The sequence below is a fragment of the Myxocyprinus asiaticus genome, chromosome 33 (genome assembly GCF_019703515.2).
Source record: "Myxocyprinus asiaticus isolate MX2 ecotype Aquarium Trade chromosome 33, UBuf_Myxa_2, whole genome shotgun sequence".
NCBI classification, from domain to species: domain Eukaryota; kingdom Metazoa; phylum Chordata; class Actinopteri; order Cypriniformes; family Catostomidae; genus Myxocyprinus; species Myxocyprinus asiaticus.
The window spans coordinates 41,538,677-41,557,965 of record NC_059376.1 but is presented as its reverse complement, the minus strand read 5'-3'; the positions used below and the strand labels follow the sequence as shown (position 1 = coordinate 41,557,965).

The 19,289-nt window shown below is 38.7% G+C and overlaps 1 protein-coding gene across 1 annotated transcript in view; it reads left to right on the top strand.

The window, feature by feature from the left end:
- The window catches only part of LOC127423722 (paxillin-like), a 53,321-nt gene extending 36,295 nt beyond the window's left edge, over positions 1-17,026 (top strand). Inside the window, exons 2-11 of the mRNA XM_051668254.1 lie at positions 2,664-2,872; positions 3,057-3,139; positions 3,430-3,569; positions 5,100-5,292; positions 5,383-5,518; positions 9,451-9,597; positions 9,718-9,891; positions 10,078-10,159; positions 10,382-10,530; positions 12,483-17,026. Of these exons, the coding sequence (XP_051524214.1) occupies positions 2,664-2,872; positions 3,057-3,139; positions 3,430-3,569; positions 5,100-5,292; positions 5,383-5,518; positions 9,451-9,597; positions 9,718-9,891; positions 10,078-10,159; positions 10,382-10,530; positions 12,483-12,749 (1,580 nt within the window). The 3' untranslated portion in view covers positions 12,750-17,026. The remainder of the gene's footprint in view (positions 1-2,663; positions 2,873-3,056; positions 3,140-3,429; positions 3,570-5,099; positions 5,293-5,382; positions 5,519-9,450; positions 9,598-9,717; positions 9,892-10,077; positions 10,160-10,381; positions 10,531-12,482) is intronic.
- The last annotated feature ends 2,263 nt before the right edge of the window (positions 17,027-19,289 follow it).

The following is a 19,289-nucleotide window of genomic DNA, read 5'->3' as shown; positions in this document are numbered from 1 at the left end:
GGTGGCACGGTTACCTCAATCTGGGTGGCGGAGGACAAGTCTCAGTTGTCTCTGCTTCTGAGACCATCAATCTGTGCATTTTATCACGTGGCTCGCTGTGCATGACACCACATAGACTCACAGCATGTGGAGGCTCATGCTACTCGCTGCGATCCATGCGCAACTTACTACGTGCCCCATTGAGAGCGAGAACCACTCATCGCGACCATGAAGAGGTTACCCCATGTGACTCGACCCTCCCTAGCAACCGGGCCAATTTAGTTGCTTAGGAGACCTGGCTGGAGTCACTCAGCATGCCCTGGATACCTCCAGGGGTGGTAGTCAGCGTTAATACTCGCTGAGCTACCCAGGCCCCCCAACCACTTTTTGAATCATTTTGATCGGTTCAATTGAATCAAATTTAAAAGATTTGACTCAAATGATTCTTTCACGAATCAGACATCACTAAAAGTAATAAAAGGGTCTGGAGAAATTAATTGGAGTAAAAGCAGCAATTTTTCTCTTCAGAATGTTATGAAGTAAAAGTCTAAAGAAATATGTATACTCAAGTAAAGTACAAATATTAAAACATTTTACTTAAGCACAGTAACAAAGCATTTGTACTTCGTTAATTAACACCTCTGCAAAACATAAGCAACTGAAGTTGTCCAGTCAACAGCAGTGTGTGGTTGTTATTTGATTAATATAACAACACTGTCTGCTGTTATATTAAAGAGAAATATTTAAAGGAATATTCCAGGTTCAATACAATCTAAGCTTAATAAACAGCATTGTTGCATTATTTTGATTACCACAAATATTATTTCTTATTCTTGAAGAAAGAAAATTAAAAAAAAGAGTGAGGGACTCACAATGGAAGTCAATGGGGCCAAATTTTGGAGGGTTAAAAAACAGAAATACCAAGCTTATAATTTTATAAAAGCACTTACATTGATTGTTCTGTTATAACTTGTGTATTATTTGAGCTGTAAAGTTGTTTAAATTGTCATGGCAACAGAGTAGTAAAATTGGATATAACTTTACACAGATGCGGTTAGTAAGTGATTTTATCGCACTAAAATCATGTTTATATGAATATTGTTTTTGTCTTGTGTCTATACTTTTGAAACAGTGAGTATTTTAACATTTACATTTAACATTTAACCTGTGGTTGTCTTTCGATCAACTGGTCAAGCACGATCGAAGTAATGAGCTTTTTTAATTAATTTTTTTATACCTAGCACAAGTCTCACAGTATACAGTCATACCATCCAGGACTAGTTCAAAGCTCAGCTCCCACAGGCCAGCGGTGTATGTGGTGACATCAGATTAGTGTGTGGATGTGTTGACAGGCTCTGTGCTCCATCACAACAGACATTGTAACCTGCCACAGAGACGAAAACAGAGCAGGCTGACATCAACTCTGTTCATGAAGCAGAGTTCAATAAAACAACAAGGCATGTGGAGGCTCTATGTAACAGTAACTGTACCACGGTTAAGAACCATTGATTGGATGACACAAAGCACACTGCCTAAAACCTCCTTTACCGTTGTAAAATCACTGTAAAATTGGCTGTTACCTGTAGCATCTTGTTGCATGAATATAGAAATCAGGTGTGTATTCTGGCTGTTTGACAACGGCTCATCCAATCAAATTTTAGAGCCGTAACTATTTATTTTAGAAGCACAGCATGCGTTTCTGTTGTGGACTTAAAGTATGTTTGTGAAATGCCCCTCAGAGGGTATTGGACGTTTGTGCCTGGCGCTACAGCTGGCATCAAGACTGGCATAACTGCTGTTGAAGGACCGTATTTAGCAACATGATTGAAGATGTTTAGAAAGGTTGGAATGCCCGACTGACTCGCACATGTAAACATCGTATCTGTGTTTGGACACACTCTCACTCTCTGCAGGAGAAAAAGATAGTGCTACTGTCTCACTAAGTGTCCATGCTTATTTTTAAGCTTGTGTTCATTGTTCATGGGCTCCATCAACCCTGCGACCCTAAATTGGATATTGTGGGTATAGAAAAGGAATGGGTGTTCATTGCTCTCTGACACTTTTGACTTTGTTCATATGTCCTAGCGGTGGTGTTAACACCCCATAATGTTTTTTATTTGAATAAAATTATTATTGTTCTTTGCCACTATGGAAAGGGAAACATTTGCTCTTTTAAAACAGAAGACCAATCAAAGGAAGTTCGGTCTGGGTAATATTGCTACAAAAATTAAATCGCTAAATTTTTAGCTTATTGATAATATATTGATTCAATATATATTTTGATTTTATGTTATTGCTCTGGACCCTCATTTCAACCAAAACAAGCCATTGTTGCCAAGTAAATTCAAAAGATTTCATACATAAAATAAAGATCTATTTAAAAAATAAAGAATTATATTTAATAATTTTCATTTATATTCAGTATATATATATATATATATATATATAATATCTGTTGATTTTAAAAATCTCATGATTAAAATCATGGTGATATTGATTAATTTTACATTACCATCAAAATCATCGCAATAATATTCGATATATCACCCATCCCTAGAGTGTGTTCAGGAAAATTGTTTGAATACAGTCATTACTTTTTCTGTTCTGTTTAGTGGCGCAGAAACTTTATGTTTTACTTTTAAAGGCAGTGTATAATGAAGAATTTGTTTCTTGTCTCTGTACAGACGCATTGCTTGCAGATCTCGAGTCTTCCACCGCTCATATCTCCAAGTGCCCTGTGTTTCTGCCCGAAGAGACACCATATTCTTACCCCACAGGAGGGCACCTTTTTCAGGATGACTCCCCACCTCCACCACTGCCCCCTCCACCCTCAGCTGAGGCCCTGAACGGATCGCTCTCTCCTCGGCCCGACTCACAGCGCTCTTCGCAACAGGTTTGAATATATCAGGACTTTCCAAAATTAGCTAGCTGTATCTCCTTAACGTGTCTTGTTATTATTTAAGGGTGTAGTCTGTGTTAAGAGTATTGTTTGATAGTTATGTTCTATTAATAATACATTTGTGATTATGGTGACAACTGAAATTTAGACTGTTCTGGTTTTCGTTTGTTTAATTCAGTCTTTAGGCTCTGCCCATAAAAGCACATTGTCTCGGGACAGCAGTCCACCAGCCTCTCATACTGAAGACGACCACGTTTACAGGTGAGTAACAGTACAACGGGAACATCATTCATTTTGATAATAGTTTAGCGAAACTGGTTAAAGGAATAGTTCAGCCAAAAATAAAAATGATCATCATCATTTACTCACAACAGAAATGTTTAACAGAATATTAGTAGATTTTAGGCAGAATGTTCAGTCTCCATTCACTTTCATTGTACGGACAAAAGATCGCAGTGAGATTGAATGGTGACTGAGGCTGTCAGTCCTTAACATTCTGACTTTTAAGATCTTAGTGTACTGGTCTAAATGAAACATCTCTTTTTGTCCAGTTTTCCCAACAAACGGAAGAACTCTGACTCATCAGCGGCAGCCATGACATCTGCACTGGGCAGCAACCTGTCTGAACTGGACCGCCTGCTTTTGGAACTCAATGCCGTCCAGCAGAATGCCCCGTCTTATTCCAGTACAGGTATGCACATAAAATTGTCTGATTTGTGGGGGGGCCTTGGTAGCTCAGCGAGTAAGTTGAGTGAGTTCGAATCCAGGGCATGCTGAGTGACTCCAGCAAGGTCTCCTAAGCAACCAAATTGGCCCGGTTGCTGGGGAGGGTAGAGTCACATGGGGTAATCTCCTTGTGGTCACTATAATGTGGTTCGCTCTCGGTGGGGCGCGTGGTGAGTTGAGCGTTGATGCCGCGGAGAATAGCGTGAAGCCTCCACACGCACTCTGTTTCCGCGGTAACACGCTCTACAAGCCACGTGATAAGATGCGTGGATTGACGGTCTCAGACGCGGAGGCAACTGAGATTCGTCCTCTGCGAGGCACTACGCCACCACGAGGACTTAGAACGCATTGGGAATTGGGCATTCCATATTGGGGAGAAAATCGAAGAAAAAAAATTGCCTGATTTGTGAGAGAATAGTTTCTCCGAGTCTTTTTTCAATTAATTGGTTAAAACGATTCACAAATTGGTCTAAATGATTCATTACTGAATCAGTCTGAATCAAAAGTTTTTTTTAAAACCTGTATCCTGTAATCACAAATGACCGGAAAGGCCACGGAAAAGTATTTCAAAGGTATTTCATTAGTCAAATAGTGTGGGAACCCTACACTAAAGACCTATTCACACTAAGAGTAATATGACAAAGCAACAGAAATTGCAGACAAAATCTATTCACACCATTTGTGATGAACGTTTTGTCAGATTATATATAGATATAACAGTCACACTTTATATTAGGTGTTTTTAACTACTATGTACTTAAGCATTTGATACAATGCACTTATTGTGTACGTACGGCATTTTGCATTGTTCTTACATTTAAAGTACCTGCATTTAATTACATTTGTAGTTACACTGTTAACCTTACCCCTAAAGCCAACTCTAACCCAACCCTTAACCTAAAACCTAACTCTAACCTCTAATCCTATCCCTACTCCTAAACCTACCCGTACCTCAACCTCAGTAGCACCAAATGCGAATCTTGTGAGAATTTTGCAGAACAACATTGTTGCACAGTAAATACATTTGTATTGTATGTATTTTAATGTTTGTACATAGTAGTTAAAGACACCTTATATAAAGTGTGACCGATTTAACTTCCTGTTTTTGCAGATACAACCCAATGGTAAAATGTAACTTATATGTTGTCATTGTTCTGTAATTCTGGAATTTCAGTTCTGGGCATATGACCTTAAAGGTTTATTTCTTATTGGTCTATAGGTTTTTTGGCAAAGCAAACAAAAAAATTAACTGCTGTGGCAAAAAACAAAACATTGCTTTGTCAAAGAACAAATTTTTACACTTGGTGTCTTTTTGTGCCTTTTGCAGTAGTCCTGTTGTCTTTCAGACAATGGAAAAAATATTGATATTGCTGCGATTATGCCTAAAGACATAACAACATGTGTTCATTGTAGATACTCTCTCAGGTTGTGTGTATTTGAAGTGCCATCATCCGATTTATAGTTGTAATTGCAAACTGTTACTTGCTCTTTGTAGAGGATGCAGCACCTCCATTGCCACCATGCAGTGTTGCCCATTATATTCAGGAGAATGGAGCCCATCCAGATATTACTCTGACCCCTGCATCCCTGGAGAATCCTCAGCGAAATGGGATGAAGGGGACAGAGGACAGCCGCCCAACTGTGGAGAGTCTTCTGAATGAGCTGGAGACCTCAGTGCCTTGCCCAATGTAAGAGCATCACCAGTTTTCTAATCTCTAGATGGAGAAACACAGATTTGCAATGTGGGTTTAATGGAATGTTGTAATTTATGCAAACAGGCCCACTCCTTGTGCTCTGACCGGTGATTTGACGGACGGACAAGTGGACACAACTTCTGAGCAACAGGGCAGAATATCAGCCACCTCAGCTACACGAGATCTGGATGAACTCATGGCTTGTCTGTCTGATTTTAAGGTGCAGAGCAATATGAGCGTGTGTGTGCGGATGTTTGCGTCCTGTAGCGTGTGCCTGTTTGTGTGTGTTTGCCCTGTAGAGTGTGTGTGATATGGAACTGGTTTAGCAGGACAGTGTAAGTGAGTTGCAGAGACGTGGTGTCTGGGAATGTGTGTTAAACTATGTTGTTTGGGTGATCTATTTTCAGGACATGAAGCTCAACAATCTGGTGGGTCTTCATTTGACCATAACAATATTTGTCTGTTTGTTTACTTTCCTGCTTGATTATTACTCCTAGATTAAATTCCACCTTATTACTTCAATACTGTTTCCACTGTGTTTGTCTTTCAGCTGTTCTGTACATCTCATCAAAGCTTTTTCTTAAAGAAATTGTTTACCCAAAAATTAAATCTGTCATAACTTACTCACCTTTACTCACTACTTTTTCTCTCTCTGTCTTCTCCTATACCTTCTCTATATCATTCAGCCAAGTTCTTTGGGCTCCCTGAACTCTGAGCCACTGTTTGAACAAACTTCTACCATTGCTGAAATTCATCCGCCACCTGCGAATCCACTGTCCAAATCCCTGTTCTCTAGCCACCCAGCGGAATCAAGTCTGGATTCCCCTAGTCTCTCCCCATCTGTAAACTTTGAGCTGCACATTGTTGAGGATTCTGGTGAAGCAGGGACCGCACCATCCAGTGGCATCTCAAATCTGCCCCCTTCCTCTCGGCTGTCTCCACCTGCAGTATCCAGCCCTCGTTTTTCTCCGGCACCTGATCCAGACCTTGATTCTATCATTGATGTTTCTGCATCCCTGCTCTCCTTCCAGACTGTAACAACTACCACTACCAATGCATCCTTTGTCGTACCTGGAGATCATGACCCTTGTCCTGTCAAAGAGGGAAACCCTTCTGAGTATCTGACAAATTCTGTTCTGAAGTCCTATTCACCGATCACAAAGTCTCCTAGTCCAACAAGTGCTCTAGCGATCAGTAGAGCTTCAGAGAGAGTTAGTCCATTGGTGACACCAGCATCTGCAGATCTATATCTATACAGCTCTGAACCAAAACCTTCAACTCCAAGCCCGATTCCATCTATTCCCAGATCTACTGTGTCTCCTCTTCCTGCGGTCACAGAATCACCTGTTGTACCGTCTCGGTCCCTTCCCAAAGCTGCTTCACCCTTGTTTGTCCTTGCTTCTGGTCCATCTCCATCAGTTCCCAAGTCTCCCAGCCCTAAACCATCATCAGATAAGCTTGACTCGACTTTCTCTAAGAAACTCCTTGAGCCATCTCTTGATGATGCATTGGATAAGCTTCTGGCCATGAGCTTCAGCAAACCTGAGATTGAGGCTCCAATCACTCACTCAGTGGCTCCACGGCTCAACTCGGAGAAACAACCAGAGATCTACGAGGAGACAATAATGGCATCAGATTGCAGTGAGATCCATCCTGACATTCACACAGAGAGTGAGGTAGGGGATGGGCTCTTAGAGGACCAGTCAGACTGCAGGAGTGATTTTGACTGGGCTGACATGGAGCTAAAGATGGCCTACGAAGGACCAGATGGCTCCATGACCCCTATGACCGAGGCAAGCTGGATGGATGACTCACTCACTCCGTCATCTTGTCCTGGAACCCCAGACGCCCAGATGGACCTTCCCATGCTTCATATGGCAGGCACTATGGACAGGATCTCTGCCTCTGGACATGTATGGATGGGACTGCAATGCCTGTTAATTGAAAATAGAAAGAATTGGTCTGGAGTTCATCCAAACAAGGCCTGCAGTGTTTTGATTGCCAGCATGTGATTGAAATACATTATTCGGGTGGAACTCCATTCTTGTCACTAACATTGCACCCTGCAATTCTCACTTTGGCTTTAGTTTTCACTCTAATGATAGTAAATTCTTACTTTAAGAGAAGCAGATGCACCTGAGTGTTGCTGTGTGTGCTTGATAACCAAAGGTGAAATTGGTACCTTTGTTTGCTTGATAACCAGTGGTACCTTGATAACCAATTATGACAAGGAACGTGTGTGGAAACTCCCTTTCATTCATTGTAGAAATAGTAGCACCTAGTTTGCATTTGAATGTTCCCCAAGTTCCCTAATAGGTTTTGATGGGTGCTGTTGGGCAGCTGTTCGCCTTGTTCTTGAAGCATGTGACATAACGAAGAGTCTACTGTGCTACTGTCTTAGCTCAAATCAGTGATTAGACGCACCAAGGAGATTCCCAACGTCCACCCCATGTACCGGGACGGCCTTATACGTAGGAAGATGGGCCCCATCATTTACCACAAGAGCAACTCCCAGGACCGGCTCATTGAGGAACTGCAGGGCAAGCTGGGAATTGCCCGTAAAGAGCGGCCAAAGAAGCAACAGCCAGATGATTGGCTGACAGAAGGTGTCATCGTTATGTCCAACCCAAAGCGCTCACAGGAAGACCACAATAGGGATGTGGATAAGGTAGACAGGAAGGTGCCATGGACCCTGGATTTACCCAATTTTGTTTCCATTCAAATCCTTAAATAATTAGTCTTTTGCTTAATTTATTTACACTTTCTTTCTTGTAATCACGTGCTGCTTTATTCTTTATTCCTACTTTATTCCTATTCTCTTTCTCCCTCTCTCTGATTTGTGTCCAGATATTAATACATCCCGAGTCTCCTCTTCCTCAGAGGAAGGTGATCTTACCTCCCCAATCACCCCCGCTCCCTCGCCCCCCTCCCCCCGTCGAAGAACCGAAGCGCCTCCTTCCCGTCAAAGCAGTTCCTGCCCCTTTGCCCCCACCCCCACCACCTGCCCCCTCCCCCCCTCCAAGAGAGCCCACCCCTCCTCCCCAGCCCCCTCCAATTCCACCTAAGCCCCTGACCCCTGAACCCGTGGAAGTTCCGGCTCCCACCCCAAAGCCCAGTCCGGCACCCCCGCCCACACCCACCACTCTACCTGCCCCTGTGGCCCCGCCCAAAGTGCTGTTATCTGTGGGCTGCCAGACGGAATACGACCCTCTGTTTCCTCCACTGCAGGTGCAGATGTGCTGTCTTTGGCTGAGTTTCTGTCTTACTGTACTCAGTCAGTAGGATGATCACAATACTGATAATGGTTTGTGATCTGTAATTTGAATATGTCTGAGAGCTGTGGGTTTGTTTATTTGTTTTAGGGTGTGTTTAGGTGATTTTTGTGCATTGTGCCCTTCACTATTTCCCTGGTCATTAATATTAGATTAGTTTAGAAGTGCCCAAAGGAAAGTTTGAGGCGAGCTAAAATAGTTTCTCCTCTCGCAGCTTAATATGAAGAGACTACTATAAGTAAGACATTTGTAGGTTGACTTCCTGAAGAGTGTAAACACTGACTCTGTGATGCTCTAGCAACATTACTCTAAGTTTTCTAAGTGGGTTGTCATGGTAACTTCTGGCTCAACCAATAGCAGGAATTTAGCATGATTTATTGAACATTAGCAGGGGCGGGCTCTAGCGTTTGGGAAATCTTTTAGAAAACAGTCATTATTTTTATGCAATTTTGTTTTGTGCTGCTAGTGGTGCATAAAATACACAATTCACTTTTAATACTAAGTTGTACTCATTGTGATGTTAATGTTTGTTTAGATTATGATTCCTTAACTTCACAATAATTCATGAAATCTGCTATTTGGTTACTATTCGATTTGATTTGTTAAGAATTTTTGGTAAGATTCATAAGTGTTTTCAAAAAGACCCAAATGCAACTAGAGGGTCAATTTATGCCGTAGTGGAATATTTACAAAATATACACCAGATTTTATGTGCACATGCTCAAATATTGTATTTTTGATAAGAAATTAGCACATAATACATTGGATGTTTGTGTTATTTTGTTAATTATAAATTTGTGTGTATTTGTGTGTAATTTTGTGTTTGTTTAGACGACTAATTTTTTTCCCTCTCTGCATTTTTTCCCCCATCTCTCTGTAGATTATGGCCCAAGGGAAGACTCCACACACACAGGTCAATAAACTGGACAACATGCTGGGCAGTCTGCAGTCTGACCTCCACAAGCTGGGTGTGCAGACGGTTGCCAAGGGAGTGTGTGGCGCCTGCTGCAAACCCATTGTTGGCCAGGTGAGGGAGCCAGAGATCAACACCACATAAACATAAAGGACAAGATTTTGTTGTGCCATCAGCTTAGAATAAATGTTGGTCATACATATAAAAAAAGGTTGTGCATGTGTTTGTGTACAGGTGGTAACAGCCATGGGACGTACCTGGCACCCAGAGCATTTTGTGTGCACACATTGTCAGGAGGAGATCGGTTCGAGAAACTTCTTTGAGCGGGAAGGGCAGCCATACTGCGAGAGAGATTACCACCATTTATTCTCTCCGCGCTGCTACTACTGTAACGGACCCATACTGGATGTGAGAACACACACACACACACACACACACACACTCACACCGTTGCCTCTCTTACTTAATATGTTACTGAGCCATTATATTCAAAGTTATAGTCCATATCACATATGCAGTGATCTGTGCACCACATTAGAAAATAACTTGACATTTATCTGTTTTTTTTTTTTTGTTTTTTTTTCACCCTCACAGAAAGTTGTAACAGCACTAGATCGGACATGGCACCCCGAACACTTTTTCTGTGCCCAGTGTGGGGCGTTTTTTGGTCCTGAAGGTGAGTAAATACTAAGTTGAACAAAATCATCTTTAAAGAATTTCCCCAAAAGGATGTAGCGTCCATGATTTACACTTTCATTGAGATTAATTCTCAATAGTTTCATTCTTGCTTAGTTTTATTTACTTTTTATTCAAAATTCTGGTGTTACATTAACTTGCCATCTGTCTGTTGAAAAGACAGTGGACTAAATAAACTCATTGGTCCTTCTCCCTGTTTCAGGGTTCCATGAGAAAGACGGGAAGGCGTACTGTCGTAAAGACTACTTTGATCTCTTCGCTCCTAAATGTGGTGGCTGTGCTCGTGCTATCCTGGAGAACTACATCTCTGCCCTGAGCTGTCTCTGGCATCCAGAGTGTTTTGTGTGCAGGGTAAGTGTGAGTGTGTGCCAGCCTTGTTTATATGCTCTGCGCTAATTATTAATGAGCACTACAGCGAATGCAATAAAACAGTGCATTAAATAGAGATAAAAAGCCTCAAAAGGCTACAAATTGTTTTAAAGCTGAAGTATGGGATTTCTGTGACTAACACCACCAAACAGAATTGCAAAAAAAAAAATGTGTTTTCGAGTTTCTGAGAAAATTAACCTTTTAATGGCTTACTTATAGTTGTCCCTGCATTTTAAGCTGGGATAGAAGAAGGTATTTTAATGGAAAAAGTTACATACTTCAGCTTTAAATAGGGTTAAATTTGACTTTTTGCCTCGCCTGCTAATGCCTGGCAAATTAAGAAACATTTCCTCATAGGTATAATGTCTCAAAGACAGCCACTGATCTTTAGATACTTTGGTTTCACTTACTGCATCAAGGGTCAGATTATCATTTTCAAATTGCAGTTTAAACCCTGTGTTGTTCATGAACTAGCAAGATCTTGTGTAATATTTTAGGTTAAAATTTATATGAATTTATTAGGTAAAGTGTATATTTTGGGTCCTGCAACTGTTTTAAACCATTTTGTTTGAAGTTTCTCATTATTTTTAATCACCGTTTTGCATTCACTTGTTGATTTAGGTTTCCCACGGTCATGGAAAACTGGAAATATCAGGGAATTTTAAAGTTGATTTCCAGGCCTGGGAAAAGTTATAGAAATGAACGAAGTCATTGAAATTTCAAAAAAGTGTATATATTTTCTTCTACTTATGTTTTGCTCTAAAATATTTTATCAACTAAATATAGAGCTTGTCTAGAGTAGGACTTGCTCGCAAGCCAAAGTGATGTCCGATTTGTGAGCCAAGCCAGCTTATGAGTTGATTCTTTGCAGTTATTTGGTTGAAATGGTACACAAATCAGTCTGAATGATTCATTCATGATAACTCTGAATCAAAATCATTTGGTTTCCTGATATCACAAATGACTGTCAAGGAAAAATCATGGAAATTCATTGGTCAAAAAGGCCAGGAACGATGTTTTAAATGGTCCTGCGGTGTCAAAAATGCATTTTTTAAAAGTACAAATATTCAGTGTAGTCTCTCAATTACAAAAGCTGCAAGCATAAAAAAAATCAGCAAAATGCTGTTTAAAATAGTTTTAGATGGAGTATATCATGTCACATTGTCAATCCTCCTGAAAGTATTTCAAATGAACTATACCAGGGGTTTTCACACTGGGGTCCGTGGAAATTTTTTGAGAAAATTAAACGATTTTACAAAATCTATAACAATAAAAAATATGGGGGGGGGGCTGGGTAGCTCAGCGAGTATTGACGCTGACTACCACCTCTGGAGTCGCGAGTTCGAATCCAGAGTGTGCTGAGTGACTCCAGCCTGGCCTCCTAAGCAAACAAATTGCCCCGGTTGCTAGGGAGGGTAGAGTTACATGGGGTAACCTCCTCGTGGTCGCGATTAGTGGTTCTCGCTCTCAATGGGGTGCGTGTAAGTTGTGCATGGATCACAGAGAGTAGCATGAGCCTCCACATGCTGCGAGTCTCCGCGTTGTCATGCACAGTGAGCCACGTGATAAGATGCACGGATTGACGGTCTCAGAAGCGAAGGCAACTGAGACTTGTCCTCTGCCACCCGGATTAAGGTGAGTAACCGTGCCACCACAAGGACCTACTAAGTAGTGGAATTGGGCATTCCAAATTGGGAGAAAAGGGGATCAAATTTAAATAATAATAAATATGCATAAATACATATATTTTGGCCTCAGTATGAAAAATAAAAGTTAATTATTTAATTTGGAAGAGTGTATAAATGGGTCGGTTTACATAAAAATGTACACTGTAGCTGCCTTTATATTTTAGGAAGGGGTCCCTCACAAGGGAAACATCATATATTGGGGTATGGAGTTATTGTGTAATTTTAATGTATGTATTCATGTTTCAGGAGTGTTTCACACCCTTCATCAATGGCAGTTTCTTCGAACATGATGGTCAGCCGTACTGTGAGGTTCATTATCACTCTCGCCGTGGCTCGCTGTGTTCCGGCTGTCAGAAGCCAATCACCGGCCGTTGCATCACAGCGATGGGCAAGAAGTTCCACCCTGAGCATTTCGTCTGTGCCTTCTGCCTGAAACAACTCAACAAGGGCACCTTCAAAGAGCAAAACGACAAACCCTACTGCCAGGGCTGCTTCATCAAGCTCTTCAGCTAGATTGATGACTGACTGACTGATGTGTGTGTGTGCGAAGTAGTGCTTTAGGAAGCACCGAGTATGATGTGTGTATGTCAAATTGTTTTCAAAATGTGTGTGTGTTAGGCCTGTTTCACACATCCTGTATTCATTTCGCCTCCAGTATTAACAGGTTATAGCAACTCAAAGTAGAGTTTTGGCGCTGAGGCTAATATTGCAGTGTGTCACACTCTGAAAATGGATTGTAAATCTATTTATCAACTTTATATTTTGCATTATAGGTTTTTATGAAATTACATTAAGTATTTGAGTGATATACTCACCCATTGATTGGAAAAAAAAAGATGATTGTTGGGGTTCATTCAAGTTATTCACTGTGACATGTGAAAGAAAAAACACTCACTCAGTAAGTTTGACTGAATTTTGAAGTATTATTTCTGTATAAATCCAGAGCTCTGTTACGTCATTGTGAAAGCTTCAACTGCTGTTGGAGTTAACACGCTGCAGACGCAGGATGTGTGAAACAGGCCTTATTCAGGTTCAGCATTATTTTTGACATGTGTCTGACTCTTGAGATCCCGAAATGACGTTGCTTGTCAGGTTAATGGATTGATGATAGATGCTCTTGAATGCCAGGATGTTTGTAGATGGTATCAGAGGAACGTTTAGTGTTTATTTGGAGAAAGTGTCTGAAAAATGTATTGTGCTCACTGGCTGAGCTGGAAAGAAACTGTTGGATGAAATAGAAGGTTCATGAATATGAGAAAAAAAAGGAGGATTTTTCACTTAGGAGGATGCAGATGTACGGGATACACAATCAACAAGAAAAAACACAATAACTGTGAAATCAACAACTGGAAAACAGTAATATCTGGGTGAATTTCAAGAAATGTCCAGGTCATATTTCACTTCAAAATTATTATAAGAAATGAAATAAACATTATATTTTGCATAAAGAAAATGGAGCTTGTTTTTAGACCCCCCCACACCCTATTATAATAATCAAAATCACCCTGTCCAGACACAATGATTAATTTTTTATGTAAATCCAATATAAATTAAATTCAGTACAACAATGATGTATAAATACTACAGAAAGATAAATAGGCAAGGGGATGCTTTCTAAATAATTCCAATTATGGAACCGTAATGTCACAATGCAAATAATTCATCAAACAATGCATTTTCTTAAGCAATATATTATTTTGTATAATTATTATTAATTTATATATATATATATATATATATTATATAAAATTTCTCCTTTTATTTTGGGGTGCAATATGACCCAGACATGTTCTTGACAGCTTCCGTAAGATTCATACTACTATGTATTTTTTCAACATTGAATTTCGCCTCTTTTAGTGCCTTGTTTTGTATAACAAATTATTTTAAAAGACACTAAATATACCAAAAGTTGTAACATTTCTCATGAATGTTAAAGTTTGAAAGATTGAAGTTCTGATTATTCATTATGAAGCCCGTGTGGACCTTTGGGCACTGCAAAAAATATATATCTAAAGTAACTTCTAATAACAAGTTTGGTTATAATTGACATCTGGAACCCCGTAGCTGTGATTGTATCCTACTGATATTCAGACAGGCGACTTGTGAGGTCTACTTTTAGTTCAGGGGAGTTTATGAATCCTAATAAGATCTGATTTCGAAGTAGTATTTTATTAAAGGAATATTCCAAGTTAAATACAACTTTTGCTAGAATGCAAAATGATGTTGATTTCCACAGTCATTTTGACCCGTTTATTAAAAACAAAGGAAAAATGCATGTGAAGTCATGCACTTACAATGGAAGTCTATGGGGCAATTGTACAGCAGGGGCGGCGTTTGCGTATGCAGACTATGGCAGTTGCCATACACTAGCATGCAGATAAAACCAGGAAAAAATACGCCTCATTAAGATGCAGTTTGCTCATCGCTTCAATCTGTGTCAGCCTCGTTTCCCCAGAGCATTATAAGCCTAATTGTATGAATCATCTTACAATTATGGGCTGTTTCCCAAAGGTATTGTAATTTAAATACTTGAAAATGGTCATAAATCTAGTGCTCTGGTGTAGGCACATATCTGACTTTTGCAGACACCTACAGGACAATCACAAAATTACACCTCATACAATTTAATACAGTTAATGTCTTACACTTTATGAACTTTATGCAGACGAATGCAATGTGACCATCATAATTTAATTTTTTATTTGATTTACCTTTCAATAGAGTATAGCCTAATTATAAAGGTCTACTTATATCAATTAACCTACACAGGCCTGTTTTTCTCAATCTAATGTGTAATGATATATAGTATAGTTTAAAATGAAGGCATAAAATAGATCAATGAAAGAAAAAAAGAGTGTTTGATAACATAATTCAATTGCATAAATCAATTAATTACTGACACATATTTGTGTGCATGACCAATGATTGAATTACAAATTAAATCGGGAATTGAGATGTTTTATATTGCGCATTATATTGCAATAGGCCCACTGATAACACGGTAAACATATTTGTGTAAATGAAACACTAAAAACGTACTTATGATGAACAAAGCATTGATTGTGTAAAAATAATAGATCTTACTGTTCTGATCGGACAGTAATAATAACAAAAATGTGTGTAGTCAATTAGTTTGTTGAAGAGAATTACTTTAAACCTTTCCCAGCTTGGTAAATTACATGTAGTTATGCGGCAAGCTTTAAAAATAATTAAAATGACGAGAGACACTACACGGTCACATTTCAGCATTCAAACAGGGACTTGCGAAGTGCTATTTTGGGTGGGTGGTTGGTTATCCAAGGAGTTTTTTTGCCATACCCTAGGTTTTTATTAAACGCCGCCGCTGGTGTACAGCATGAATAAACATTGAACATATAAAACTGTCACACTGTTTTGAAAGTATAACCATAACGCTTAAACAATACAGGTGTTAACATGAGACTGGTGTGATAGACTCACTTGTGCAAAGTTATATCCAGTCTTTCAACTCATGTCATGACCATGTAAAGTCATGCAAGGGTAACAGAAAGGGAAGACATAATTGTCTGTAAAACACTTTTTGATAGTTTATTTTTATTAGTTATAGTTATTGATTAATTCATGTTAATGCTTTAACAAAAATACAAGTTTAAAGTTTCTGCTTTTAAACTCTTAAACGCATGCCCCATAGACTTCCATTATAAGTGCATTACTGAAAATGCATTTTCTTTCGATTTTGCAAACTGAGAGACAAGTCAACATTATTATACATTATTTGTGTGTGTGTGTGTGTGTGTGTGTGTGTGTCACTCAATTAAATTTTGCCTCAAATAAGTTACTTTTTAATCACTGAATATTGTAATTATCCACTTAATGAAAATCAGATGTGAAATTGTTCATCTAAATAGCTGTGACAATACTGTGCAATTTTCAACCCTTGAATACAGAATATGATTGGTTTTGAAATGAGTATCTGATACTTTCTCACTCTCAAGAGACAATTCTAGACGAGATGAAAACTGCTGTATTATTATATTCTACTAATTTCTCTTTTAGTGTTGTCTGTTTTGCATGGAAGTCTTAAGTGTCTTTCAGAAATTGTAAAGGGCGAGTTTTGAAAACTTGCCGTGATGTTGCAAAAGGGTGAATTGGTGAGTTTCTTTCATTTTTAGAAACATGTAACTGGAATAGATGTATTTTCAGATTGAGAGTATTAAAGATCCCAAATATCTGTTGGAATGGCATAGCTTTCTGGATGCCTGTCAACAAAGATTACAAGTAAGATTTTGTTGGATCTGATGTTATGCACCAGCAAGTGTTTATTATATGAAAGCTTTTATATGACCTAATGTGCCAGATATCTGTAAGTGTAATTCTTTCTCAACCGCTGTTGTGCGAATGTTACTTTGAAAGTAGACAATAATTGTTTTTGATTTAATTCGCTTTTAAAATGCTTTATTTGATTACTCAATTGTAATGATTGGTCTTGTTTTTCACGGTTTGTCTCACCCCTAATCGCTGAGATGAGGATGTCTGTATCTGTTTTAATCACATTTACACTGGTTAAATGTTTTGATCTTGTTTATCTTGAGATATGTTTATTATCTTAAAAATGTATCTGAAGCCTTTTTTCCTCTTTTGAATAAACATTTGATTTCCCGTTATATATTATATTATTTACCCAATGTGAACACGGCTATGCATATTATAATAATTTTTCTCCTGTAACACTGTCACATTTTATTCTGAGTATTTGTTACCATTTCAGTTCATGATATATACAAATAAATGTGGTGTTTTAATGCACTGAATATGTTTTCCCCTAGTGGTTGTTTATTACAATGAGGGCTATTACCTTGGGTGTCAAATGTTAATCTAATCACAGTAATTCTATACGGGACAAAAACTTGTCTTTCTGCAAGAAAGTAGAGGAATTATGATGTCCGATCACCTCACCAGCTAATCTCCTTCTGTTTTCTGCCATTCTTCTTCCCTATTTTAAACAGGTGCTTTTTGCATGACTGTTTGACACATCATATTACAAAAAAAAAAAAAAAAAAAAAAGCATCAATGCAAATAGCAAAAACTAAATGATTGGAAAAAGGTGATAGTTTTATTTATTAATAATAGATTTATTAGCTAATATGATAAAATAATAATAAAGAGGGGCAGTGGTGGCTCAGCAGTTAAGGCTCTGGGTTACTGATCAGAAAGTCAGGGGTTCAAGCCCCAGCACTGCCAGGATGCCACTGTTGGGCCCTTGAGCAAGGCCCTTGACCCTATCTGCTCTAGGGGTACTGTATCATGGCTGACCCTGCACTCTGACCCCAGCTTAGCTGGGATATGTGAAAAAAAGAATTTCACTGTATATGTGCAAAAGTGTGATAATGTGTGATAAATAAAATTATAATTATAAAATGCAGGAATAGAATAGACATTCAACAAGACATTAAATTTTTTTCAGACATACACATACAATGAGGAAATACTGTATAATTAAAAAGTGATTGTTTCGAGAATGTGCAGTTCAAATGTTTATTTTTTATTTTTTTTTTTTATCATGCTTTCATTTTTCCCCCTTTTAACACATAATTAACCCTTGTGCGACCTTCGGGACATTTTTGTCTTTTTAATTTTTTCAATCATTTTGGCTGTGTTAATGCCAATGGCATACATTTTGGCAAAGGTGTGTATTTTGGGGGGAAATTTGATATTTCAAAGTTCCTATAATACATCAGTAATACACTGTGTACACAAAATAGTTACACTCAGGACCTTCAGGACAAAAATGTACCTACTGAAACCCATTAAAACTGCAATATTTGATCCCAGTGCCATTACATTTACATTTACATTTATTCATTTGGCAGATGCTTTTATCCAAAGCGACTTACAAAAGAGGAAAACAAAAGCGAATCATCTTAAGGAGACAGTGGTACGAAAAGGGCCATATTACAAAGTTTCACTAGCATCAGAATAGTATTCAAAACAGATTAAAAGTGCAACAAGAATTTTTTTTTGATTTATTTTAATTTTTATAAATGACTGGTTGTGCTCATGGACAAAATGTGTTTTTAGTCATTTTTTGAAGACAGAGAGTGAGTCAGCTTCACGGATGGAGTTGGTAAGGTCGTTCCGTTAATGTGGTACGATGAAGCTGAAAGTCCTGGAAAGTGTTTTGGTGCCTCTTTGTGTTGGTTAAACACAAACCAACATTAAAGCATAAAATCATGAATTCTATGATATTATGCTTTCATTCTGGAGCCCTGGCTTCAAAATTATTATTTTATATTTTCCACCAGATGGCGCCATTTTTCTTATGTTTAGCCTATGGAGCAAATACATGCTTTTTTCCTATTTTCTGTTTGCTGTATTATAGGGCACTGCAGGCCAATTGAATAAATGATGCAGCTAAAAATGTGTGGGTGTGTTGGTATGGATGTCAGAGTGTGTTTTGTGTGTGTGTGTGTGTGTGCACGAAAAACAACAGTGGAATTATGTAAACAAACTGGCATTTAAAGGGCTAAAATCCTGAAAATGAATGAATATTTGGTAGTTATAATCAGGACTGATGCTGGTTAAAAAGTCAGTGAAAGTGGAAAATAATATTAATATATACGATTTTTATGGCGGTTTTTTGACGCGGATATTTTTGTCCTCTAAGTTACTGAGTGTGAGGTTTTTTTTTGGTTTGTTTTTTTTAAATCTGACACTGCACAAAAAATAAAAATGCATTAAAATCAGAAGGTCAGGGGTTCAAGCCCCAGCACTGCCAAGTTGCCACTGTTGGGCCCTTGAGCAAGGCCCTTGACCCCATCTGCTCCAGGGGCGCCGTATCATGGCTGACCCTGCACTCTGACCCCAGCTTAGCTGGGGTATGTGAAAAAAAGAATTTCACTGTATATGTGCAAATGTATAATGTGTGATAAATAAATATAATTATAATTATCAGTGTTGTTGCTAATCATTGACATATCCCAGAATGTGATAACCCCCCCCCCCCCCCCCCCATAAACATAAAAAAAACAAAAAAAACAACAACAGTGGCATTAAAGGGTTAAAATCCTGAAAATG